Below are 26,258 nucleotides of genomic sequence, written 5' to 3' on the forward strand. Positions count from 1 at the left end.
TCGGCTCTGGGATTTCTACCTCTTGGTTATCAAAATCTCCCCCTTGATCTAAATCGGGGTAGACTGCGGGTGGTGCTGGTCGGGGTGGAGGAGGGGGAGGTATGTATGGTAGAAGGGGTGCAGTTGGAACTTCCTCAGGCTTTTTATTTTTCTTTTTCCCTCCCTGGGTGCTTAAGGCAAAAAGTTTTGCTCTTGTTTCCCCCACTATCCAGAGAGCAGCAAACTTGCTCTCTTCAATATCAAAAGGTTCTCTAGAGTTTACATAAATGTTTAATGCCTGGTAAATCCAGACCTTGAAGTTTCCAAACAGTGGCCAAAATAAATTATCACTACAGATTTGTTTTCCTCCCCATTCTTTTATACAATAATGTATCATTTTTGCCCTAGCCTTCCCTTTCCTTGAAGGATATTCATCCCAAGATTTTATCATTAGACCTAACGGACTGTCAGGGGGGATCTGGGGAAGCGTTACCGGGGTCCCCGTCCCCATGGAAGCAGAGGGCTTGCTTTTCCTCTGTCCCATCTCCCAGGACACCTTCAGGCACACACACACTCGCGGCCCCTGTTGGTGCCCAGCCCCTCGCGGGCTCTGCAAACCGCACTACTCAGAGCTCTGCCCGTGCCTCGTCCTACAAGGACGTCTCACGCGTTATGTCCTGGGATCCCAGCCCAACCCAGCGGATCCCCACTTTTATACTCACGCTGTCCTGCGTCTTCGCCCGGCTTCGTGCACAAAGATTACGGGGTTACCGGTATCCCTTGTGCTCAATACCGAATTTGGGTTCGTCGGTAAGGGCCTGGGAAGGAAAAGCCTGCACCAGAGCCGCTGCAGAGGCAGCGGGGCGCCTCCCTGATTAGGAATTCCCACCCGGTCGCCCTTATCCGAGTCACGGCACCAAATTTGTTATGGACAAATTCAATTGGGGAGGCTAATTATCGATAAATCAATTAACAAGAATTAATTAAGCAAGTGGTATTAAGCAAAAGAACAGCGCTGGGCTGCCAGGGAGCACCTTCCCCCTTTGACCTTTTTGTTTTTATACGTCCCTTTTTTATTTCCAGTTGACGTATTTTCTCTTGATGCACTCTGTGCTGGTGCAATTGGTTGCTGGGGGTCTTTTTTTCTGCCTTGGTGGTCATAGGAATGAAGGCTCCTCATCTTCCTTGCAGATTGTCCTTGGCCTAAAAGTTAACTTGTATATGATTAGTTACACAGTCTTCTATGCTAGTTGCATTCCCTACTCAGTTCAAATTCTTGTCTCCTTTAACACTCATTTTGATGAACAACGACCTTTTTATTTATTACACCCACTCTCTCCCACTGCCCCCCAGCGTGTCCATCTCTCTGCTGCCCTCGAGCTCCCGGCCCGGCCCTGGCCGCCTGCTCCCATCCAGCTGAGGTGGTTCCAGGGCCAGCAGGAGCTCTCTGTGGTGGCCACCGACGTGGTCCCCAACGGGGACTGGACCCACCAGCTCCTGGTGCTGCTGGAAACCCCAACCCAGGGTGGGCTCACCTCAGTCTGGAACACCCTGTGAGCCAGAACTGGGGTACGGGGGAGGAACTGGGGGTGCAGGGAGAGCCACTGGGATGTGCTGGGAGCAACTGGGAGGGAGTTGGAGAGAGCCTGGTTTCAACTGAGAGACGAGGTTGGGGGTTTGGAAGGGCTAAGAAGGGGTTTGAAGGATACTGGGGAGGGTGGGATGGGGTTCTGAGGGTCCTGGTGGGCACTGGGAAGAGACTGGGAGAGGATTTGGGGGTCCTGGGGCAGTGGGGGTGACTGTAAGGAGGCTGTGGGATCCTGAGAGGGACAGGAGGGGCTTTGGTGGGTCCTGGGGAGGTTAGGAAGGGATCAAGAGGGAGGTTTCAGGGGATCCTGAGTGGGTTGGGAGTGATGAGGAGGGTGCTTGGAGGGGCCTGGGTGTCTGTGAGAGTTTTTGGGAGATCCTGACCCCTGCGGACCACCCAGAGATGCTGCTGGATACTGCCGCAGCAAGATGCTGACAGGAACTGGAGACTCCTGAGTTGGGTTCTGTCTTCCTGGCACTGGGGATCGGGTTCTACCTGTGCAAGAGAGTCTGGGGGGTCCCGTGAGTCATGTCCCCCCTCCTCTGGAATGTGTGTGCTACGCTGGGCCCCCAGCCCGGTGTCACCCCCTTTTCTCTGCCCACAGAGCTCCTGAGCCGCCGGCGGCCGCAGCCCCTCCCCGTGGCCTCGGGCCTTGCCGGGACGCCCCGCTCTATCCCCACGCTGATTTTGGGGGGATTGAGTGTCCCCCAGCCCTGCTGTCACTCTGCCCCTGCCCGCCTGCTCCCAGTGTTCCCAGTAAAGCTTCCCAGTTAAACCCAGCCCAGTTCATGGGGGCACTGGGGAGGGACTTGGGGGGACCCCACGGCGGGGCCGGCCCTGGGCAGGGAGGGCGGGTCCAGGTGGGGAACACTGCCTGCTGCGGGTCTGCCCGGCAACTGGTGAGTCATCAGCCCCGCTCTCGCTGATTGGCTGACTCTTCTCCACCGCGTTCTCTCATTGGCCGAGGAGAGGCCCGGCAGTGCAGAGAAGGAACGGGAGAGATCCCGCCCCGAGCACCGGCACGGGGACAACAGACCCGGCCTGGGCACAGGGAGGGAATTTATTACCAACCAAACCACGGCAGCACCAGGAGAAGGGAAAGAAATCCCTCCAGCACCTTCCCCCACCCAACGGGGATCACCCACAACAGGGTTATCCACCATGGAGAGACGGGGACATATGAGTTTAGACCAAAGCCAATTTTACTGAGTGTAGCAGGTGTTTATACAGGGATTTACTTGTATGGGGCTTATAGAGGGCTCTATTTTTGGTAACAATTTCCCATTGGTTACACATTCTTGGTGACATCCAGTAACCTGGGAACATTTATCTTATCACAAACACTCGCACCATTTTTTCTGGTCATTTCTTGCCCAGGGAGACTGAAACTGTGTCTGTGTCTCCCACAGTTTCTGCTCAGTCAGGCCTCAGATATCGGGCCCCTTGATCAGCTCCATTGCTTTACTCTCTGTTTTATTCCCCATACCGGGGCACCAGGGCTCTGCCCAGCGGGGGTCACTGGGGATCATCCAGCCCAGATCCTCCCATGGGGGATGGAGCTGCAGCAGCGCACCAAGCTCTTCCCTCACTCTCTTCCCTCACTCCAAGCTCTTCCCTCACTCTCTTCCCTCACTCCAAGCTCTTCCCTCACGCGGGGCACTCACAGGGCTTCCCTTAGTGGTGCCTCCGTTGGTGCTGGGTCAAGTCTGAGCTCCTGGAGAAACTCTTCCCACACTCCCCACACTTGTAGGGCCTCTCCCCAGTGTGGATGCGCCGGTGCACAGTGAGATTGGAGTTTTCCTTGAAGCCCTTCCCACAGTCAGGGCAGCGGTAGGGCCTCTCCTCTGTGTGAATCCGCTCATGTTTGAGGACATCAGAGCTGGTGTGAAACCTCTTCCCACACTGGGGACACTCATAGGGCCTCTCCCCAGTGTGGATGCGCTGGTGTCTTCTCAGGTGTGAGCTCCACCCAAAGCTCTTCCCACATTCCAAGCACTCATAGGGCCGTTCCCCAGTGTGGATCACCTGGTGCTGGATCAGGCCAGGCATGTCTTTGAAGCTCTTCCCACACTTCCCACACTCGTAGGGCCTCTCCCCGGTGTGGATGCGCTGGTGCACGGTGAGGTTGGAGTTTTGCTTGAAACCCTTCCCGCAGTCGGAGCAGAGGAAGGGCCTCTCCTCTGTGTGAATCCGCTCATGACTGAGGAGATGGGATCTGGTCTGAAACTTCTTCCCACACTCCCCACACTCGTAGGGCCTCTCCCCAGTGTGGATCCTCTGGTGCTCGATCAGGTTGGATCTCCAGCTGAAACCCTTCCCACATTCCAAGCACTTGTGGGGCTTCTCCCTGCCATGAGGCTTCTCCACCAGCTCCGAGCTCCGCCTGGATCTCCGCCCGCCTTCCTGGCTCAGGGGGGCTCTTTCTTCCCCACAGCTCCCTGGGCTGGGTTTGCAGCTCCTCCTCCTGCAGCATCTCCGGGGCTTTTCCTCCTCCTCCATTCAGCCACACCCTGGGTATGACAAATCCTGGTTTGGGGAAAAAACAAGAGGAGAGCACCTTGGACTGGAGGTTCCACCTTGCCCAAGTTCATCTCAGGAAATCATTGGGAATCTTGTGTCTGTAAGAACCTCCAAAACACCAAGATTCAGCCCAAAAATACCGCAAACTTCCAAGACACAAATCAAAAACTCCCTAAACATCACAACTCAGGAAAAACCTCCTCCAGGATATAAATATACAGCTGCCACATAAAACCAAAGCACAAACATTTATCCCAAGCAAGCTCAGAAACACCAAGATTCACCCCATGAAAATCGTGGATCCACTTCCACAGTCACCTGCTGCATGTGGAGGGAGCAGCATTCCTGGTCTGGGGGGAGGCTGCAGACACAGGGAGGGGTGGAACCTTCTGCTGCTTCCTCTTTCTGCTCCTCCTCCTCCTCCTGTGTCTCTGCTCTTCCACACACTCCTCTTGCTCCTGCTATTCCTCCTTCTCCTGCACAATCCCATCTTCTCCTGCCACCTGCATCGTTTGACTATTTTGTTCCTCAAGGCTGCTTCTCCTTCCCTTCTCCTCCTGCCCCCAGGCCCAGCACCCACTGCCGGCTCCCTCTTCCCCCCACACCCACAGCATCCCAGCGCAGGGGCAGGGATGGAGCTGGGGCAGGTCGGGCTGGGGCAGCGCTGGGCTCTCGGCCGCTCCCGCCCGCACTCGGTCCCCACTGCAGCCGCTCCCGCCAGGACAGCGCGGGGGGGCCCGGCCTTGGCGCTGCCCCACTCCCACCTCCCCAAATTCCCCTCGCGGGGCCATGGGGCCGAGGGGGGGCGCAGGTGGGTCCAGGTGGGGAACGCGGGGAGCTGCGAGTCTGCCTGGCAACTGGTGAGTCATCAGCGCCGCGGGCTCTGATTGGCTGAGCTCGGCCCGAGCCCTGGGGCTGCAGCACAGAGGGGACACCCTGCTCCAGGGGGGATGTCCCACAAACGGGGGACCCCATGGAAGGAACAACAGGAAAGTGTCTTTACAAACAGATGCTGTGAATCTACTCGGAGACAGGGCCAGAGAATTGTACATAAGGGTGTGACAGGAGAATCCATTGGTTTCCGAAAATGTTATTTGATGACACAGACTGCTGCTCAGCCAAGGTCTTGCTAAATTCATTAATTTGGAGAAGAACAACAAAGCCTTAACAGAGCCATGAATATCATCTGCTATACAAAAGTGGGGTGCATATGAAAGGGGTAAGCAGTAGGTGGATTGACAAGTCTGTAGCTCTCAAGTATTTCAGCCAACACAGAAAGGGAAAGGGAGATGCAGCTGGGAAAATTAGGATGAAAAGGAGACTGTGTCTTCCAACAATTGGAGAGATCCCATGGGGAATGTCCAATGGCCTCTCCCTTTTATTAGGAAAGAAATTACTTTTACAGGATTCCTCTGTCTGCTCTGTGGACAGAATCCTCTGCTGATGTCAATTTTTCCACACACCCTGGGGCTCATCCCGAATTCCTTCCATCCTCCAGGGTGGAGGGCAGGGAGTGCAGCTGAAGGTGCCTCACCCACTTTGGGTGATTGGCTCCCTTGGCTGGCGGCGGCACCGGGGATTGATTGGGGACCCGGGAGTGACCAGGAGACAGACGAGTGACACATCAGGGGGTCTGTGAAGAGTCAGCAGGGAGAGAGCACTGAAAATCTCATCAGTGAGTGCCCTGGGATCCTCGGGGAGTGAACATGGCAGGGCACCCATGGAGGGGAGAAAAGGGAAAGCCAGGGAGGGGTCCTGGCCAAAGGGATGATGATCCCAAAATGTCTCTGAAGGGTCCCTTGGGAGAATGTTGAGGTAGTTTGCAAATTCCCCCAGAGGTAATTAAGGACATGGACACCCAGTGGGGCAATGAGGGAAGTGGAGAAGGGATTTGGACAACAGGTGATGTATGGTGTTCATGTGCTGGGAAGGGATCGGGTGAAGAGGAGTGTGCAGCAATATGGTTCAGGCAAGAAGCAGCAGGAGGAATCTGTGTGGTAAGAAAAAGGATGATGGCAAAGAGGAGGAACAGAAAAATACTCAGGATTGGCTTGTTTTCGAGCACCGTTTTTTGTTTTTTCCTCAGAATTTCCCAGCTGATACTTTCAATTCCCAGTTGCCCAAGACAGGAAAAGCAGGAGGTCAGGATGCCAGGGGTTTCTCTGCGCTGGCAGCGGCAGCACCGGGCGCAGAGGTGCGGCACCGGGAGCACGGGCTGGGGCCTGTGGGGAGCTGCGGGGCCGGGCCGGGGCTGTGGGGCAGCCGGGGCTCAGCGCCGGGCGCTGCCTGACCCCACCAGCCCCGGGCAGGGCCGGCAGTGGCCCCCGGCCCCCAGGAGGCTGCGGGACGCCCCGGCCGCTGCCCGGCCCCGGGGAGCTGCCGGCCCTGCCCGCCGGGGGGGCCGCCTTTGGACACTGCGGCAGGACAGGCACCGGCTCTGCCACACGGGCTGGGCAGGGACCCTGAGCACAACGGGGAAAACAAAGGAACAGCTGGGAAATGCAGAGTGCACATGGAAGGATCAGGATTTGATGTTCAGGATTTGCTTTGGGTCCCTGCAGAAAGGAAAGGTTTTGCAGAAAGCTCAGCAGCTCTCAGAGGATGAGCACCCACAGGCAGTGACCGGGGCTGCAGGAGTGGCACAAGAAGCCCTGCAGCACTTGGGCACAAGGGCACAGCAGCTGAAGGCAAGAAGGGATGAGCAAAAGGCCAAGCTGAAGGCAAAGGCCATGGCAGAGTTCCCACAGCCCCTGAGGGATCAACCCCAGGGCCCAAGGGGGCCCCAGCACCCGGGGCATGACGGGGTCGGCCACAAGCACCTGGCAGAGGCATTGCCCTCCTGGCCAGGGCAGAGCCCACCCAAACAGCCCCTGGGAAGGAGTCAGGGCTCCAGCTGCAGCCCACAAGGACACTGCAAGCACAGACAGCAGCACCCTCAGCAGGAGCAAGTCCACCCCTGCATGGACATGGATTGGCAGGGCTCTCTGAGCTCCCATCCCACCGGGGACCCACCACACTGGAGCCCTGGAGAACATTCAGGCTGGGTCTGCATCCAGAGGAGGCCTCTCCTGATGGACACAGGGGCCTCTCCATACACTCTGAATCTTACACCTAAGCGGGACAACTGCTAAAAATGTCTTTGAGTATTCAGGGGAGAAGTAGGAAAGAGGAGTGGCTTTATTCAACCACTTCTAGCATATGTGGGAAAGGGTTTGAAATGCAAGAATTTTTACTTGCTCCTAATTGTGACTATAGTTTACAGGGAAGGGATTTGATCGCTAAACTGGGAATGCAAATTAACATTATAAAAGCTGACACAGAGGCTACTTCTGTTGTACCTTTGTGTCATATGTCTGGCAAGGCCTATGCTGAAGTGAACCCACAAGTGTGGGCAGCCTCAGGGAAATGGGGAAAATTAGATATGGAGCCTCTTCAAAGTACTTTGAAGCAACCAGCACAAGTGTTGTCTAGAAGCAACACCCTATTCCAAGGGAGGGAAGAATGAAAAATGCATATTATATGATTGGCTCATTGCAAATATTAAAATGAATCCTATATGTGTTATGTTGGAAAGTTATGCTTTAGTAATCTCTTTTAAGTAGTGCTGTATTAATCTCTTTTAAGTAGTGTGCTACATACAGTTTTTAGCCTATAGCATGAGATTAAAATAGAAACTATGTGACATAAGATACTTTTTGTAACTAGCTCAAGGAATGGAAAAGATAATAAAGAAATTCTTTGCATTATTGATGCTGGATAGAGATCACAGCAACAGACAATTGGAACCCCAGAAAAGAATCATTGCCTCCTTTCCAGAAAAGCTCAGACTTCCAGGAACTAAGAAGGCTGATTTACAACATGGGGGGGAATCTAAAATTAAGCAGAAACACCCTGGTTTGAAAGAAATGTTTGAATCATGTATGAGATATATGAATATGCAATAGGCCATTGCTTTTAAGGGGTAATCCTTCATAAGCAAGGTGTGCTATTTGGTGAAGTGCCAGGCAACCGGACTCCATAATTGTTTACATTTATTGTCTCTTATTGTCCTAATTTTTATGACTATTTTCTTACTAATAAAGTTCTAAAATTTTAACAAAAGTGAATGGTGTTTTTCACAGGAAGGAAGGGGAATTAGACAAAGTGCAGGACAAACCCACAGAGCTGTGTGTGCTTGTAAGAGCCTGGCACTGAAATGCCCTGAGCAGGAAGGCTTCAATAGCTTCTGGTAACACCATGTCAGCTAAAAGGGGGCAAAATCAATTCTGACTTCTTCAGCAACCACTGGATCACTTATTAAGGTATTTCTAAAATAAATAATTCCAATAAAATGGATTGTGGAAGCAATAGAATCAGACAGTAGAACTCATTTTACAGGAAAAATCCTTCAGGGGGTTATTTCAGCTTTAGGAATACAATGGGACCTCCAGAATCCCTGGCACCCCCAGAGCTCAGGATGGGTACAAAGAATGAATAGGGAACTAAGGAAACACCTTTGGAAGCTGGGGATAAAAACCAGGATGCCATGGGTACGGCTTTTGCCATTGGCTTGGACAAGAAGAAGAGCCAGACCCAGGGCATATATTCAATCTCCCATGGAATTGATCTTGGGAATTCCTTACCCTGGGAATTCTGCACCTAGTGCAGGGTGGAGATAAGGGATGCACATTTAAAGCAGTCTGTGGCCAGAATCCTGTCTCTGGTGCAATCTCTCCCAGGAAGCTGGGCTGGCACAGAGCCTGCCTTGGCACTTTGCTGTTGCCAGCATCCAAGCAGGACATGGGCTCTGCCTAAGGAGTGCAAAGCAGCACCACTGGTGGCCAAGTGGCGTGGCCCATGCCAAGGGGCCCGAGGCCAGAAACAGCCGCCAGCACAGCTGAACACGGGGGGACCCCTCAGCCTGGGCTCCAGGTCTCTGCAGCCCCGGAGATTTGCACTTCCCGCCTGCAGCAGGAGGATGGGAGGCCCCCCTGAGCCTGCACTGAAGGCAGCGCAGCAGCAGCCAGGGCTCCACAGCGGGGCAAGGCCCTGGGCCTGCCCACACCTCCTCTGCTGAAATCCTCGGCCTGGCCACCCTCCTTGGGCAGCTCCAGCCACCGGGGCCAGCCCTTGCTGCCACTGCTGCAGCTTCAGTGCTCGCTGGGCCTGCACTGCCACAGCTGCTGGGGACACACCGGGACAATTCCACTCGGGCTCTCACTCACACTCACACACTGCTCTGCCTGCCAGTGCATCCATGGAAAATAGACCAGCTCATAGACTTGAACATTGTTAACCTTTGATTTCTCTACTCAGGCTTGCTTTGCCTTGGCCTTGGGGAAAGAAATGTTAAAGGTTTTGTTAAGGGATGTTACACCACTCAGTGGAGATGAGTTTAACATCTCAACACACTGGGAATGGCCCAAAAGATACCCACAAAGATAACGACCAGCAGCAAAACATCAACCCCAGCAGCAAACAGCAACCAACACCGACCCCAGACACTGCCCCCGGCAGGGCTGCAGACACCTGGTCTGCAAAAGGCTGAGAAGGAAATCCAGCACATCCCACCTCATTAACAGCACAAGCAAAGAAATCCGGGTCCAAGAGGAAACCAAATACTAAAAACTGCACAAGTTGAAACTACAGAACATTGAACCAGTGGATTTAGATTGCTTCAGACTACACAAGTTTGGGAAAAATCGAGTAAAACCCACATGTAATGGAACTATTTTCTTGGCACACCCGGGTTATGTGAGAATGGAATGATTTTTGTTGCACATCCTGGCCAGAATCAAGGAATGCCTTGACTCTAACACTAAAAAGATTAGTGAAGTTTTTCTTTTTCCTGAAGTTTCAGTGCAAAGTTTAGAGCATTACAGTATTTTTTTATTACTCATACTTCTATATAGCAAGTTAGGTTTGGGTAAAGGATGTGAGAATGAGTTTTCCTTCCGAGGGGAATTAGAAAAAAACTGAATTATCTTGGGATTTTTTCTCTATGTTTTTGCGTAGCTGTAAAAGATAGAAAAATTTTGATCTGGGTTTTTCGAAGTTCACCTTTAGGATGCATCACTAGAAGAGATTTAAAGGTGACCCCTTAATGTTTAAACAGGTAGCCTGGACAGGAGCTTTAGAAATGCAAATTAACACTGCTGGGGCAAAGTGGGGACAATGTACCTGGCTCCCCAGCACACCAGGGGATAAAGGAATGCTGCTTCTCCTCTTCTGTGCTGCAGCAACTCTCATCTTTTTACCATGCTCCACACCTTGGCAGTGCAGCTCATCCAGCAGCTGAGCCAGGGCATGCAGGTGGCAGCCAGGCCTCCTGATCCACAAACGGCTACAAAAGGACAGGGAATGAGGGCACCGAGAATAATCCCAAAACCAAAGAGGACCCGGGAAGAACAAAACAGAGTCAAGGAGTGAATCTGCCTGGAGATAGGGCCGGGCACTTGTAGATAAGGGGAGAAACCATCAGTTCCAATAAATGTTACAAATTGACCCAGAGAGCTGCTCAAAGTCCCGCTACATTCCCGGACTTCGAGGAGAAGAACAAAGACTTAACAGAGCCATGAATATCGGCTGTTATACAAAAGGAGGGTGCACATTAACGAGGACAGGCAGCAGGCGCCTCGGGAAGTCGGAACCTTCCAAGGAACTCAGCCGGTGGGCAAAGGCAGAGGGAGATGCGGCCGGGAAAATGAGGATAAAAAGGAGGCTGCGGACTACGAGCACGGCAGAGAGCGCACGGCAAATGCCCCACGGCCTCTGCCCCTGCTCGGCAATAAAGTCACTTTGACAGGACTCCTCGCTCTCCCCCGGGCACACGAACCTCCGGCGACGGGAATTTCCCCGCCCGCTCCCGGCCGCGGGGCAGCCCCTCTGTCCTACCCACAGCAGCCGGGCCGAGCCAGCGCTGCTCCGGCAGCGGCTCCTGCCCGGCCCCGGCGGGAAGGAGACCGCGGGCAGCCGCTCCCGCAGCGCCCTCGGCCCGGGGCCGGCACGGGCCGGACACGGCACCGGCGAGCCGCCGGAGCCCCCTGCCGCCCCCTCCGCCCGCAGCCGGCCCCGAGCCCCCGCAGAGCCCAGCGCGGCTCCCACCTGCGCCGGGGCCGCCTCCGAGCTCCGCCGCCGCCGCCTCACCGCGCTCCGGCCGCTGCCGCCGCTGCCGGGCCCGCACAGCCGCTCGGCCAATGGCGGCGCTGCGCGGCCACGGCCGCCCTCAGCCCGCCGCCGGGGCCGCGCCGCGCCCCGCTCCCACCAATCAGCGCGCCGCGACCGCGACTGACGGCACCGGCGGCCAATGGCAGCGAGCTCGGGGCGGGCTCTGCGCACGGCCCCGCCTCGCCCCGCGCTCTCGGCGCCCCCGGGCTGCGTGAGGGGAAAGCCGGAGATGAGGAACAGCCCCGGCACGGGCCCGGCCCGAGCCGGGATTGAGCTGCCCACACAAACAAACTTCTCCGCGCCTCCCGCCACGGCTTTCCCGGCCCTGCGCCTCCCGTGCCTCCGCCTCTGCGGGAAGCCCAGGAGCCTCACTTATCCTGCCCCTCGTTAGCGCATCAGTGCTTCGCTTTGATTTCCCCCGAAAAGGGAAACCTGCCCGAAGCCCTGTGGGTGAGTGGGGCAGGGGAGAGATTTCTGTCGGAAAACCCCAAAGATTCGGAGCAGGAGCAGGAGAAGTCAGTGCAGAGCCTTAAATGCAGCTTTCCCCACGCCTCCCTGCTCCCAGCTGCACCTCCTCCCCCGGCAGGGCAGGAGACAGGGAATGGGGCCATGCTCAGCTCATCCCCCGGGGCTTCTCCCTCTGCTCAGGGACAGGAGTCGTTCCCTGCTGCACCCTGCGCTCTCTCCCGGCCGAGACTTCTCCAGGAACTTCTCGGAGCGGAGTCCATCCCCTGGGCACAGCCCCCTCCGAGTGCTGCAGCGTGGGTCACTGTGCCACGGGCTCAGTCCTGCCAGGACAGGCTGCTCCAGCGGGGCCCCTCTGCCCGCGGGCTCACAGCCTCCTCTCAGGCATCGCCGTTGTGAATTAAAATTTTAAATCTTTCCTAATAATAAAATTGTTATAAAAATAATAATACAATTAGATTAATAAAGTTTAGAGTTAAGATAATTATAAGACAATAAAAAGCAAAGAATTACGGACGTCTGGATGCTCTTGCACACTAAGTTACCAAAAGCAGTCTTTGTGGACAAAGGAATAGCTTTAAAAACAATAGCTGGCTGCATATTCATATATCTTCCATGGTTATGCATACATTCTATTTAAAACAGCTCTGTCTGTTGTATGTAAACTTTCTTTTAATTCTTGAGGCGTCTTCGACTCTGAGTAAAGCTTGAAGGAATTAGCTTCTTTTGATAACAAAACTATAAATTCTTTTTTTTTTTTTTTAAAGATTTAGGTGTTCTTCAAAGTGAGTATCTCATTCTAAAAAAAAAAAACAAACTCCCACCACATACATAGTCTCTATTTTAATATTATTTTGGAACCTAAAACTTACACCACTAGTTTATTTAACACACTACTTAAGAGAATGAATACAGAATAACTTTCTAACATTACACATATAATATTCATTATAATATTTGCGAAAAGCCAGTCATAAAATATGCATTTTTCACAATCTTTCTTCTTATATTTTATAAATCATTTGGCTTGAACAATATTTTTTATTTACTTGTATTCTTTGGACTCCGTTGGTAATCTAATAAAACATGGGATTAAACAAAGAAGAAACATTAAAACACTTGTAACACATAAAAGGAAGAATTTTAATTTTTTCTACTATTTAATTCTCAATACAGTAACCCACTTCTTAGTTTTTAACATTATTTTCTCATTTTTGGACTGATACCTGGGTCATAATTTTTTTAATATATCTTTTGGTTTTGGGTTTTTTTTTTCTTTTCTAGGATGACTTCCCTATTGCTATCTATTTTTTAGATAATAAATAGTTTAAAGCTAACATATTTTAATACACTGCAGTTTTTGTTTGGATTTCCTGACTTAATATTAATTCTAATGTTTGAGTATCTTTGTTTGTTATCTTCCTTATACCTGTTTGGAGTTTTATAATACAGAGTTAGACTGTTGTGTTGGTTTTACTTTTTTTTGTTTACTAATTGTTTTTTACTGGATTTTGGACTATGTTTTTAAGATTAAATGTAAAACAAATGCATCTCTCTCCTTTTGGATATTCTATGTTTTATGTATTACTATTTTTTCTTAAGTTCTTTGCAATCTAATAATTTTCCCCCTTTTTCCTGCAGGTACTTAATTTGGATGGGTTATAACAGTGGCCAGGAAACCCTCGGCTTCTCCTCTCCACGGGGTTCCTCTTCTTCCTAAGACCCAGTCCCAGTTTTCCCGGGGGGGATTCTCTCTTTTTTATCACTCCCTTGGTCTCTTTACTGGCCGCTTTTCCCACGAAAAAGACGAAAAGCAGCGTGAGAGACTGCAGCAATCACTTGGCAAGTCTGGGGTACCCAGCAGCCTCTGTCACACACATTCATTCCCCCCTTATCCGCCCCATCCCAACAAATACTCACCTGTCCTTTGTCCTTGGGTCTTGGTTCTTCGTGTACACTTTAGTCTCAGGGGCTAATTACCGCAGTTTTAGGGAATCCTTTCCCTTTTCTTTGTTTTATTGTCTCCTTCTGCCCATGGATCATAACCTGTGTCTGTGGTCACACACCAGGGGAACAGAGCGATGCTGCCTAAATAGGGCAGGACCCGTCTTCCTCACCCTGATTCACCTCAGGCCCCGGCAGAGAGGTGTTAGAAACCATCCAGTGCTACCATAATTGTGAAAAACGCCAATCACTTGGCTCCCTGGGCTGGGTTTGCAGCTCCTCCTCCTGCAGCATCTCCGGGGCTTTTCCTCCTCTGCCATCCAGCCACACCCTGGGAATGAAAAATCCTGGTTTGGGGAAAACCAAGGTGAGACTGCCTTGGACTGGAGGCTCCTCCTACCCAAGTCCATCCCTAGAACTCAGCAGGACTCTTGTGTCCATGAAAATCTCCACAGTATCAAGGTTTAGCCCAAAACAACTCTCCCAGGAGTTCCCTATCTCTGATCTCGCCACTTTTGGGGTTCCAGAGGTTTCCTTTCCTTGGGATGATGGGGGTCCAATGGCTCCAGGGGTTCCCCGTTCTCAGGTGTCCTGCTTAGGGATGATCCAGGGGCTGTTGGGGCTCCATGGGGTCCCTTTTCCCCTGATGCTCTACTCTGAGATCCCAGGTGTCCCAGGGGTTCCTCCTCTCCAGGCTCCCCCCCTTTCCAGTCAGCCGGGGGTCCCCCAGCTCCAGGATCGCCCCTCTCTGCTCTCCCCACTCCGGGGGTCCCAGGGGTTCCCCTCCTCTGCTCCCCCGGGGGTCCCCAGGACAATGTCCTCCCCCTGGTGACACTGGGCAAGGGCCACATGGACTCCCAAAGATCCCCCAAGGGGCTCAGCTTTGGGGTCCTGCAAGATCCAAACCTACACACACACAGAGAAAAAAACCTCCCGGGGTTTATTTGGGCCTCCCAGACAACATCTGGGGCTGAATTCCACAATCTGCAAGCTCCAAACACACCCCAATAAAAAAACCCTCTCAGAGACCCCCCGATATATTTGGGGCGAGCTCCCCCTCCCCTCTCACCTGCAGGATGAGCTGGGGGCGATGGTCCCGGGGCCAAGGGTGCTGCGGCCTCAGGGGGCACTGGAACCTCCTGTTTCTCCTCCTTTTCCTGCTCCTCATCCTCATCTTCCTCCTCCTCCTTCCTAATCCCACCTTCTGCCCAGTTCCTGCCTTCTGTATATTTCGAGTGCAGCACCTTGCTTGTTTTTAGAGCGAGAACAAAGATCCCCGCGGGAACACGGCTTGCTGGCTTTAGTCAGAAGTAGCAGTGACTAAAGGTCCTGTTTCCTCTGCTGTGCTCCCGTCCTTGTTCCTCCTCAGTGTTCAGGCTGGGCTATGGGGTGTCCCTGTTTGCTGCATTTTCAGAGCTCCTCCTGGAGCCTTTGGGCAATAGGCTGTGCCCTGGGAGGGTTCTTTGTGCTCCTTTGTGACCCAGGAGAACCTTCCGGGCGGTTTCTGCGTGAGCTGCTGCTGTGATGTCACAGGAGCACTGCCACGTCCCCGAGGTGCTCCCGTGGCTGTGGGACACGGAGGCCTCAGTGTCCCCAGTGGCTCTGGGCACTGCTCCTTGCCGGAGGATCCTCCTGCCCGAGGCATTCTCTGCACCAGCCCAGCCCTGACGGGTGTCCTTGTGTGCTTGCAGGGCTGCAGTCTGCAGACGTGTGCAGCGCAGCCAAAATGATCCAGCACGTGGCTGCTGCAGTTTGCACGCTGTACTCTGTGGCTTATTCGGGCTATTTTTTAACCCACTTGGCACGTAAGTCGAGGTTTTCCCTCGGTGCTGTGGCTTTGGGCTTGCTGTGTGCTTTCTGTTCTTCCTCTGGACCCGAGCTGACTTTGTAACCAAATGGCCATGAAGGCACCATTGCTTTGGGAGAGCTCCTGGCAGCAGCTGCAGCTGAAAAAGGGGGTGTCTGCAGCCAGCGGGGCGTGCACAGCATTTGCAATGAGCCCTGGGGGGTTCTGTTCCCTCCAGCGGGGAGTCTGTGGCAGCAGAGCCGGGAACTCCCTGCCAAGCCAAGAACTGACCCAGCCCAGCATTTTGTGCTGTTCTCTTGTTGTGGGAAGGGACTGTGGCTCCTGGAGGGACGCTGGGAAAGCAAAATGCTCTCTCGGGGTTGCCTTGCTCTGTGGCATTTCCCACGACAGGCAGTTTTTTCCTGACAGCATCTGGTTCATGTTCCCTCTCCCGTTGCAGGGCACCTCATGTGTGGATTCCGAGCAGCTCCTCCTCTGGTGAGTGGGAAAGGAATCTTTGGTGTTTGGAATTGTGCAGCAAGCTGTGAGCTCGGAGTGTGGCAGCCGAGTGCCAGCTTAGGAGGCTGAAGGAAAGTTCCTGTCAGAGTCTTTGCAGCAGCAGCAGCAGCAGCAAAGGGATCCCCAGCAGATTTCTCCTTTTCTGCTGCAGAGCTTTTGAAGGGCTGCAGGTCTGGTTTTGCAGGCAGAGGATTGCTTGCTGGCTTTAGCCACAGTGGAATATCGTTTTCCCAACAATAAGTAGCAATGTCGACTTTAGCCCATTGTTAGTTTGAAGAGCCCCAAACCCAATTTCTGCTTTGTGCAGCTGGATGTGCAGCTGAAGGTAAATAAGGTGATCACTGAGATAGAACTTCCCGTCCCTCACGCTGCCATCTGTCCACAGGGCACAAAAGCAGCACCAGCCCCTCCTCTGGCTCCCTCTGCTCCCAAAGAGGAGGCCAAAGAGGAGGAAGACAGCGGTGAGCTCCCCGCTGTTCTGGGGAACGCTGGTGAACTTCCCTCGGTGCCGGGAGATGACAGTGAACTTCCCGCTGCTCTGGGAGACAAGGGCGAACATCCCGCGCTGTGGGAATACAGCGGCGAGGCTCCCGTGGCGTGGGACAAGGACAGTGGACATCTCCCGGCGTGGGACGAGGGCGGTGGATGTCCCCTGGTGCAGGACGAGGATGGCCAAGCCCCCATGGTGTGGGATGAGGACAGAGGACATCTCCCGCTGTGGGATGAGGACAGAGAACATCCTGTGCCTTGGGAAGAGGAGGCTGAACTTCTCCCAGCATGGGAAGAGGACAGTGAACATCCCCTGGCTTGGAAAGATGATGGCGAACCTGCAGCGTTTTGGGAAGAGGATGGAGAACCTCCCTGTGCTTGGGAAGAGGATCCAGAACCTCCCTGTGGTTGGGAAGAGGACACTGATCCTCCCTGTGCTTGGGAAGAGGACACTGAACCTCCCTCCGTTGTGGGATCCTGGGCTGAAGGTTCTGACAGCAGCACAGCCCTGCAGCCAGAGGGGAGAGGGGAGTGGTGCCTGGTGCAGCTGAGTACGTCTGCTCTGTTCCTGTGTTCAGAGCAGGGGGCTGTGTGTGTGTCTCGGCATCAGCTGCAGCCAGCGTTGCTCTGCAGCTGAATGTCACAGGGGCATTTATTGTCCTTCCCCAGCTGAGACCAAGGGGCTCACGGCCCCAGGGAGTGGGGCTGCATTCTGGCTCTGCTCTGGCGGGGTCTCGCTCTGGGAGGGAGCCTCTTCCACGTGGTTTCTTTCAGGGAACATCGTGAGCGTGGAGGAGCCTGCCGAGAAATACCTGGAAGTGGAGCAGATTGGCCAAGGGTAAGTGCACGGCAGCTACTTCTGCACAAGCAGCCCAGGGGCTGTGCTGGTGCAGGATCAAGGGAGAAGTCAGGAGAGCTGCAAACACCTTCAGACACTGGGGTGCCATCCTGCTGTCTCTCAGTCCTGATCAGAATTGAGAACTGTGGTCAGAAGGAGCCGTCACAGGCCCCTGAAGCTGGCAGTGTCCTGCCTGCAGCAAGGAGCAGGACCTGGAAGATCTTCTGTGTCTGGAACTGGATTGCCTAAAAGAGCCACTCACCATCTGGAGACTGTCAGACAACATCTCTCAAGGAGATTTCTTTCAAATATTTTACTTCATAAAATATCTTCCGGTCAGAATTAACAACCTAAAGGTTTAGAAACAGGAACCAGAGATGAACTAATGAGTGCTCTATTCTAGCACAACTCGTAGAGCCCATACATTCAGGAACAGACACAGAGCTGGTGCACTCTGGGGGAAAATGCATCACCTGCCTGATGGCAGGGCCCTTGTGGATCCTGCAGGTCTTAGGCAGGAAATGGAAAAGGATGAAATGCATTCTTTTCCAGTTCTTTAGACACCCATTGCTCACCTCAGGTTTTGAACTAAAGCAATTCAGCGTGGACATTTGGGATTTGCTCCAGCCCAATTCCTTCGTGTTGGGTCTCAGTTTTCTCTTGCACACCTGGCATGGCAGAGGGCTGGTGGCTGCTGCGCTGTTGTTGCAAGGGTCGATGCACCCAGGTGTTTGTGAGCGCTGCAGGCAGCAGAGATCTCCTGTCTGGGTTAGCTTTCACTCCCAGGGCCTCAAGCACTGCTTCTTTCTTCTCTGCTGTTTTGTCTCCAGGGCTTTCGGAACCGTTTCCAAAGGACTCGACAGGGCCACTGGAGGAGAGGTCAGTGCCAACACGCCCAGCACGTCTGGCAGCTCTCCAGGGCTCTCCCCTCTGCTGGGAGCTGTGGCTGCAGCTCTGGGGGCCAGCAGAGCTTTCCTGCACAGGCTGCTCCTCTGAAGGCAGAGCAGTGTCAGCCTGCAGAGCACAGCTGGGACACACTTGGTCCTTCTGGAGTGCCCAAAGGGATGCAAGGAGGGCAGCGGTGTCTGTCAGAGCAGGACACGCTGGCTTGCTCTTCATATCTAAAAGTGTGAATGGATCAGGGCTGGAGACTGAGGCCCAATTTATCTTCACCCCAGCCGCAGACAGGAACACTATTTAGCAGTTTTTCCATCCTGCCTTTCATCTTCAAAAGGTACCTCAAGGCCTAATTAGGGAGAGATTCTGCTTGGGCTCAATTTGGGGCTTTAGTTCCACTTCAGCTGTCCACAGAGAGAGAGGGATAGAAATGAAAAGATGGATGTCCAGGGCGAAGCTCTCTCCTAAACCCTGCAGCTGTGTTTGGGTCTGGGGTCAGTGACAGCCTGTGACAGGGATCACCTGAGCAATGGATGTGTGTGTTTGCTTTGTTGTGCAATCCCAAACAAAGCAGCTGCATCTGAAATCATGACCAAATCCCATTGAATTGCTAAAGGGTTCCCGGCTGTTTTGCTCTGTTTTCACAGAACCAGAATTACCTCCTGCTTGCAAAATGTGTTTGAATAATAATGAGAGTGTTGAGGCCAATTGAGAAGACTGTAGGTGCAGAGAATGTGGTTAGAGCTGGGAGGCTGACAGCTGAGGGGCCATTTCTGCAGAGCTTGCAAGGCCAAATGTCTCTGGCCATGTGTCCTGTAAGCAGCCCCAGCAAGCAGAGCAATGGGCTGTGGGAGTGGCCCTTGCTGAGCTCTGGTGCCCATCCCAGGGCAGTTTGGCACAGCCCGGCTCCGTCGCTCCAAAAAGCCTCGCCCCGTGTTGGCTGTGGCCTCCTGCCACAGACTCCTCCAGTTAAAGGTCTGCAATGTCCCCTCAGGTGGCCATAAAGAAAATGAGTCTCAGAGGGCAGAACAGGGAACGCGCTGTGAATGAGCTCCTGCTCCTGAAGGACAAGAAGAACCCCAACATTGTCAACTCTTTGGACAGGTGAGTGCTTCAGGCCTCATCCCGTGCACGGGCCCTGCCTTAACCTTTCCTGGCACCCGTAGTCTGTAGCCTGTTTTGAAAATGCCTGACCCAGCCGTATCTTCCCAAAACAGCAGCCTGGCAGTTCGCTCCCTCCGTGTGCTTTGGTTGCTTTGGTTTGGTTTTTCCTTCAAGTTGACCCCGTTTTCTGTGTCTTACAACAAGTGCTGATAAACCACAGCAGAAATTATTTCCCTTGGCTTCTTCTTCCCAGCCCTTTTGCATTGCTGCAGATGCCAGGAAAACCAGGGCCTTGTTTGCACAAATGCCTCATTTGCCCATTTTTCACTGGCCTTGCCTGTTTCTGAAGGGACTTTCTGAAAGGTTTCTGATTGCTTTTGTCCCAAGTGCTGCACGGCCTCCTCCCCTGGATAACCCTGGGAGTTGTGTTGCCTTGTTCTGCAGGGAATGGTGGAACTGATGAGCTCAGAAGCTGAACCAGCTGGGGGCCAGTGTTGTGGTTCCACACTGATCTGGGCTGTTGCTAAACTGCATTTTTCACCTGCTTGCCATCTAAGGCCTCTCCTTTCTCACAGGTGTCTCTTCCTTTAGACTGTGCAGATTCCAAGGACTCTGCAGCCTGGCAGGAATGTCTCTCCATCTGATTCTGTCCTCATGGACAAGTGACCTGGAAACAAAACTACACTCCAGGCTTTTCCATGGGGGAATTGAGCATTGCACATTTGTCTCCATGTCACTGCTTTTCTCTTCCAGCTTCCTTGTTGGCGGAGATCTCTGGCTGGTGATGGAATACATGGATGGAGGAACTTTGCAGGATGTTGTCAGACAGACACGCATGGCTGAAGGAGAGATGGCAGCTGTCAGTCGGGAGGTGAGGGATCCTGCCTGTGGCTGCCACGCCTTGGGCACGATGGTCCTTCCATACAGGCGTGAGAACAGGAGTGGCTCCATGCTCAGGGCTCTGTTTGTTGGTTTCATGAGCTGGAGAAGAAAGAGCCTCTGCAGTGAATGGCCTGCCAGCATCGCTGCACTTCTGCTCTGTTCTTGCTCTCTTTCCTGCTGTTGTGGCACTCTCTGTCTGTTCTGGATTTGATGTGCTGTTCTCAGCTTTGCCCTGAACCGTTTGCCTGGAGCCTGTCTGCTCTGCACTCCTGGCCTGTCACAGCAAAGCTGCTGCTGGCAGAATTCGGAACTGTCCTTTCTTGTGTGATAGATTCCGGCCACTGGTTTTTGTCCTGGTGTTTCTTGTTCTCTCTCAGTGCCTGCAGGGCCTGGATTTCCTCCATGCAAACCAGGTGATCCACAGAGATCTGAAGAGCTCCAACATCCTCCTGGGCATGGCCGGCTCTGTCAAGCTGGGTGGGTGTTCCTGGCCAGGCACGGCGCTCCCGGGTGCGGCTGTGGGGCTGCTTCCCAGTGCCGGCCAGAGCCCCACGAGGGCTGCTGGGGGCACTGCCCGGCCCCTGCTGCCAGCTGAGAGTGGCTGCCCCTGCAGAGAGCTCCGGAGAGCAGCAGGGTGCCAGGGGTGGCTTTGCTCTGGGTATGGCCCTGCCAGAGGGGCAGGAGTTGGAATCTAAAGCTTCAAGGGAATCAGTAAAAGCCACTGCACGAAAGCTGAGGGTTTCTTTAAGGGTCCAGTTCCACCTTCCCTTGGCTACAGCCCTGAGCACTTTTCCAGCTCACTTCACTACTGCATTCTCAGACTGAGAGTGGGGAGTCTTGGTGCTTGGTTTCCTCATTCCAGCTGCCTTTGACAGTGTTTGTTTCTGTCCTCAGCTGATTTTGGCCTCTGTGCTCAGCTCAGCTCTGAGCAGGACCGGCGCAGCTCCATGGTGGGCACTGCTCACTGGATGGCCCCAGAAGTTGTGACCAGTTCTCCTTATGGCCCCAAGGTGGACATCTGGTCCTTTGGCATTGTGACCATTGAGATGGTGGAAGGAGAACCTCCTTACTTCAAGGAAACGAGGGCCATGGTAAGAGGCAAATTCTCCAGGGGCTGCAGAGCCCTGTGAGCACAGGGTGACCCTGCACTGGGAGCAGCAGCTGGAGGTTTCTGCACCTGGGGAAGGGAATTCCCAGAGCACTCGGGCCTCAACACAGACAAATGTTCTGCAGTCTCCAGCAACAATTTGCTTTGGGATTTATGCTGTTGCAGCTCTTCTGGCTCTGAGGATGACCTGAAAATGTGAATCAAGTGCATCAGCTCTTTCCAATGGCTGTGGCAGCACCAGGGTTTGGGTTTCTTGGTTGGCACAGGAAAATGAGCTGTGAGCAGCATCTTTGCCAGGGAGGAAAGTGCCCCTGGAGCTGGGGCTGAGAACCCGGGGTCGCTGTGAGCACCTGTGGGTGGGAAGGAAGCTGGCAGAGCGCTGAGTTTGCTTTTCCTGCAGGCTCGCGCTCTGATCCGGCACAACGGGACCCCGCAGCTGCAGGAGCCCCGGCGCCTGTCGGCTCTGCTGCAGGACTTCCTCGAGTGCAGCCTGGAGCCGGACGAGGAGCAGCGCTGGTCTGCCCAGGAGCTGCTGCAGTTGAATGCCGAGCGGCCGAGGGGAAGCAGCAGCGCCAGGGAGGGGTTTTCTGCTGGGGCCCCTCCGATAGTCTCCAGCCTCGCTGCGTTCCACACGCAAAGCAAGCAGAATCCTCGCCGGGTTTGGCTTGGCAGGGTCCTTTTGAGGGCATCTGCCCCTGGTGCCCCACAAGGAGCAGGGCCATCTTCAGGCAGGTCCGGTGCTCAGAGCCCTGCCTGGCCTGAGCTTGGATGTTCCCAGGGAGGAGGCACCTCCCACATGCCTGGGCACCTTCTGTCAGTGTTTCCCCACTCCTGGCAAAAAGATTCTGCCTTAGATCTAATCTGAGCCTGCTTCCCTCTCCTGAGTTTCAGACCATTTCCCTTTGTCCTGTTGCAACAGAGCCTGTGAGGAAGTTGCTCTGGAAAGTAACAGTTCATTTCTTTCTTTTTTATCCTTTGGGCAGCACCCATTTATATCATCAGCCAAGCCTCTCTCCAGCCTGACCCCTCTGATCACCGCAGCAAAGCAACTGAGGGAGCAGCGGAGGAGATGAAGCAGTGGAGGACAGCTTTTAGTTACAGTAGTTAGTTAGGACAACTAGTTAGTGATGGTAGTTAGCAGTGCTAGTTGGTTATGGTAGTTAGGACAGCCTGTTTGTTACGGCTCTTATGACAGCCTGTTTGGTATGGCAGTTTTTTGAATAAAAACTCTCTTAAGCCTCAACTCCCTTGAGGTGTCCCTTCCTCCTCCCTCTGTGACTCGGCTGCCCGGAGCAATGTGAGGGGAGAGCGGGCCCAGCCTGGCCCAGAGCTGAGCCCCAGCAGAGCCCTGGCAGAGCCCAGAGCAGCCTCGGATCTGCAGAGTCAGCCTGGGAGGAGGCGCTCGGAGCCTTCTGGGCTGCACCCGACTCTTGGTTACAAACTGCGTGTGCTGGAAAATGCCACCGGCTCTGCCAGAGGGCAGAAGGGGCCCGGGGAAGGCCCCAGTGCTCCCTGCAAGGGAACACCTGCCCTGGGTTTGTTATAGAGAACTATGTAGTTGGTGGCTTTTGCTCTTATGTCTTGACTTCTGCAACTTATTCTTAATCACAACGATTTTGATACAGTACAGTTTGTAATCACTTTTAACTGCTTTTGCTGTAGTATAGTTTGTCAGCTTTTTGTGGCCAATGCCCTGGCCCCTGTGTAGCTCATATCCTCAGAATATCATTCATGGATGATAGTTTAGTTTGTGCACAGTGTGAAAAACATACATACTAGTTTTGGCTTTTGCAAAATATTGAAGTGGATGCCATGTGTTGTGCATTAGAATGTTAACTTTTACAGAAGTAGCTGTAGTTGTGAAATAATAACTAATGCTTTTATTTTTGTAACTAACTGAAATGGGAAAACAGTGGGAAAACAGTGTTAAAAACTAACTGGTGGGGTAATGTATTGAGGATGGGATGGTGGAAGAAATGGGGATTCTTCCTTTTACGTGTTACAACTGTTATAAATGAAAATTTGTCCAGCCAAATTAATATGAAAAAATAAAATATTTATTTTGCAATCAAATTCTATCTAGGCCACAAGGAAAGAACAGAGCCGAGCCCGGGGTCGGCCCTGGGTGTGCAACAAGGAGTCAGCCTCAGCAGAGGTTTTTCTCTAAGCCCACACACCTCCATCCTGGCACAAGCGGTTTTTATAGGGAAAATTCTGCCTGAGGCCAAGATATCGGCAGTCAGTCTTCTCTTCAGAGTCCACATGTTAATAAGATTTTCTTTTTTGGTGATGAGGGAGAACAATTCAGTGTCTGGAGTTTGTTGAATCCCTTGATGAAATTTACAGGAGGGTAGGCTGCATTCACCTGTGTCTGCCCAAGGATTTCCATGATATCCATCTCGGGTCCTTCAGGCAAGGATCAGCACCTGGGGTTCCTGCATCTCCCCAGCCATGGCCCATCTCCTGGGGAGCTGCACCTTCTTACTTGTAAATCAGTTTCCAATATACACCCGGTCTCACCTGCGAGGGTGGGGGGGGAATCCTTATACAAACGTGTAGAGTGTTAGAGTGTTCTAACAAATTAACAAATATTCAATGTCACATATATCATATTAGAATCGGCACCAATTATATCTGCTACATATAACAGTATGGTAAATGTAGCTTTTTAGATAAAATTAAGCTTTAGTAGTAAAAAAGAAACTATGTCTGTGTGTGTGTGGGGGGGGGGGTTAAGGAATGAGATACTCGCTTCAAGGAACACACAAATTCTCCAGAGAAGAGCAATTTATGGTTTTCTTATTAGAAGAAGCTGATTTCTTCACGCCTTGCTCAGACTGGAAGACCCCGTGGGGATTAAAGAAAACAGTTGACATACAACAGACAGAGTTTTTTGTTTCAAATATAATGCATGCATAGCCATGAAGCATATATGAATATGCAACAGTGTATTGTTTTAGGGGTGATTCCTTCATTCACAAGGTACATTCCTCTTGGCTTAAGTGCCTGAGAGCATCTGGACCTCAGATATTCTTTCCATTTTATTGTCTTGTAATTGTCCTAACTATAAATTTTTATCACTCTAATTATATTCCTATTTATTTCACCATTTTAATATTATTAAACTTTTAAAATTCTAAAAACCAAGTGATTGGCATTTTTCACAAATTCCTATCAGGAGACAGAGAAACAATTTATCATTTCAATGGCATCATTAGATCACAAGCTGTCCTCGGAATAAGAACCAACCAGACAACTCCAACTCCTGACCTTCCTGCCGACCAAGCCACTGAAATGAGGAACACAACATATCACCAGGAGATAGGATCAGATTATCTGTTAGCAGAAAAAAAAGCAGTTTGTGGAAAACTAAATTACTCAAACTGATGTTGGCAAAGAGATGACAAGGGGAAAGTGTTGAAAAAGATAAGAAAGGAAATAGGAAAGCAGTTTCTGTATTGGTCCAAGCATGGAAAGGATGGGAATGGGACACGGTTTCCTGGCTCCCCGGCAGACCAGGGGTTAAACGTTGGGTGTCTCCTGGATTGTCCCCGGAAAGGGCCCATCTCTGCACAGAGGCATCTTTTTTCATTTGTAAATTAGGTCTTTCTTTCTGTGCCAACTGTGGTTTCTGCAGCCCCGGCTGCAGCCACTGGTCATTTAAAACTTAAAGAATCTTTTTGTACAGGCACAACTGACTTGATGCATATTTTTCATAAGCACGAATTATTCCATAACATATATTACAATGGTGTTATAAATTGTGACACGACAATTTGAAGTGTCTTAATCCAATAAAGCAATTTTATTGAAAATAGCAAGCGAGTAAGGCAGGCAAAGCACAGCGCTGGGCGGCCGGGGAGTCTCCTGCTCCACCAACGGCGCGCAAAAATGTTCTGTCCCAACCTTCCTTTTATCCCCCCCCTTCTCCTTGCAGGCGTGACTCTCCAGATGTAGTCTGAGTCTGGTCGTTGTGATAGCTTCTAAGTCTCTTCTTTTGAGATACAGCAAGCAGACCAGATACACACACCCAGGACTTTAATCTCAACCTCCTTATCACCTTGTAAGCAAATAAGCATTTTAAAGACACACCAGTACATTCTTATGCAAACCAAGGTAAGCAAGCATACTGCAGTCTTGCTTCAGTGAACAAATGATCTTCCACTTATCTCAATGGGGCTGCGGAGATCCCCCTGCAGGTTCATGGGGCTGCAGAGATCCCCCTGCAGGTCCATGGGGATGCGGAGATCCCCCGCAGGTCCATGGGGATGCGGAGATCCCCCTGCAGGTCCATGGGGATGCGGAGATCCCCCTGCAGGTCCATGGGGATGCAGAGATCCCCCTGCAGGTCCGTGGGGATGCAGAGATCCCCTGCAGGTCCATGGGGATGCAGAGATCCCCTGCAGCCCCTGGAGGAGCCGGGCTGGAGCTCGGCGATGCCTGAGAGGAGGCTGTGAGCCCGCGGGCAGAGGGGCCCCGCTGGAGCAGCCTGTCCTGGCAGGACTGAGCCCGTGGCACAGTGACCCACGCTGCAGCACTCGGAGGGGGCTGTGCCCAGGGGATGGACTCCGCTCCGAGAAGTTCCTGGAGAAGTCTCGGCCGGGAGAGAGCGCAGGCTGCAGCAGGGAACGACTCCTGTCCCTGAGCAGAGGGAGAAGCCCCGGGGGATGAGCTGAGCATGGCCCCATTCCCTGTCTCCTGCCCTGCCGGGGGAGGAGGTGCAGCTGGGAGCAGGGAGGCGTGGGGAAAGCTGCATTTAAGGCTCTGCACTGACTTCTCCTTCTCCTGCTCCGAGTCTTTGGAGTTTTCTGCCAGAAATCTCTCCCCTTCCCCCACCCACCCACCGGGCTTGGGGCAGGTTTCCCTTTTCGGGGGAAATCAAAGCGAAGCTCTGATGCGCTAACGAGGGGCAGGAGAAGTGAGGCTCCTGGGCTTCCCGCAGAGGCGGAGGCACGGGAGGCGCAGGGCCGGGAAAGCCGTGGCGGGAGGCGCG

At 52.9% G+C, this 26,258-nt stretch overlaps 1 protein-coding gene across 1 annotated transcript; it reads left to right on the forward strand.

The window, feature by feature from the left end:
• Positions 1 to 651: 651 nt before the first annotated feature.
• Positions 652 to 22,318, forward strand: LOC144248801 (uncharacterized). Its single transcript, XM_085565425.1, has 11 exons — positions 652 to 752; positions 3,938 to 4,107; positions 16,328 to 17,008; positions 17,187 to 17,274; positions 18,105 to 18,153; positions 19,166 to 19,275; positions 20,029 to 20,146; positions 20,535 to 20,634; positions 21,052 to 21,248; positions 21,666 to 21,923; positions 22,307 to 22,318. The coding sequence occupies exons 1-11, from the start codon at positions 652 to 654 to the stop codon at positions 22,316 to 22,318; spliced, it is 1,884 nt and encodes a 627-aa protein (XP_085421551.1).
• The last annotated feature ends 3,940 nt before the right edge of the window (positions 22,319 to 26,258 follow it).

The sequence above is a fragment of the Lonchura striata genome, chromosome 36 (genome assembly GCF_050655825.1).
Source record: "Lonchura striata isolate lonStrDom1 chromosome 36, ASM5065582v1, whole genome shotgun sequence".
NCBI classification, from domain to species: domain Eukaryota; kingdom Metazoa; phylum Chordata; class Aves; order Passeriformes; family Estrildidae; genus Lonchura; species Lonchura striata.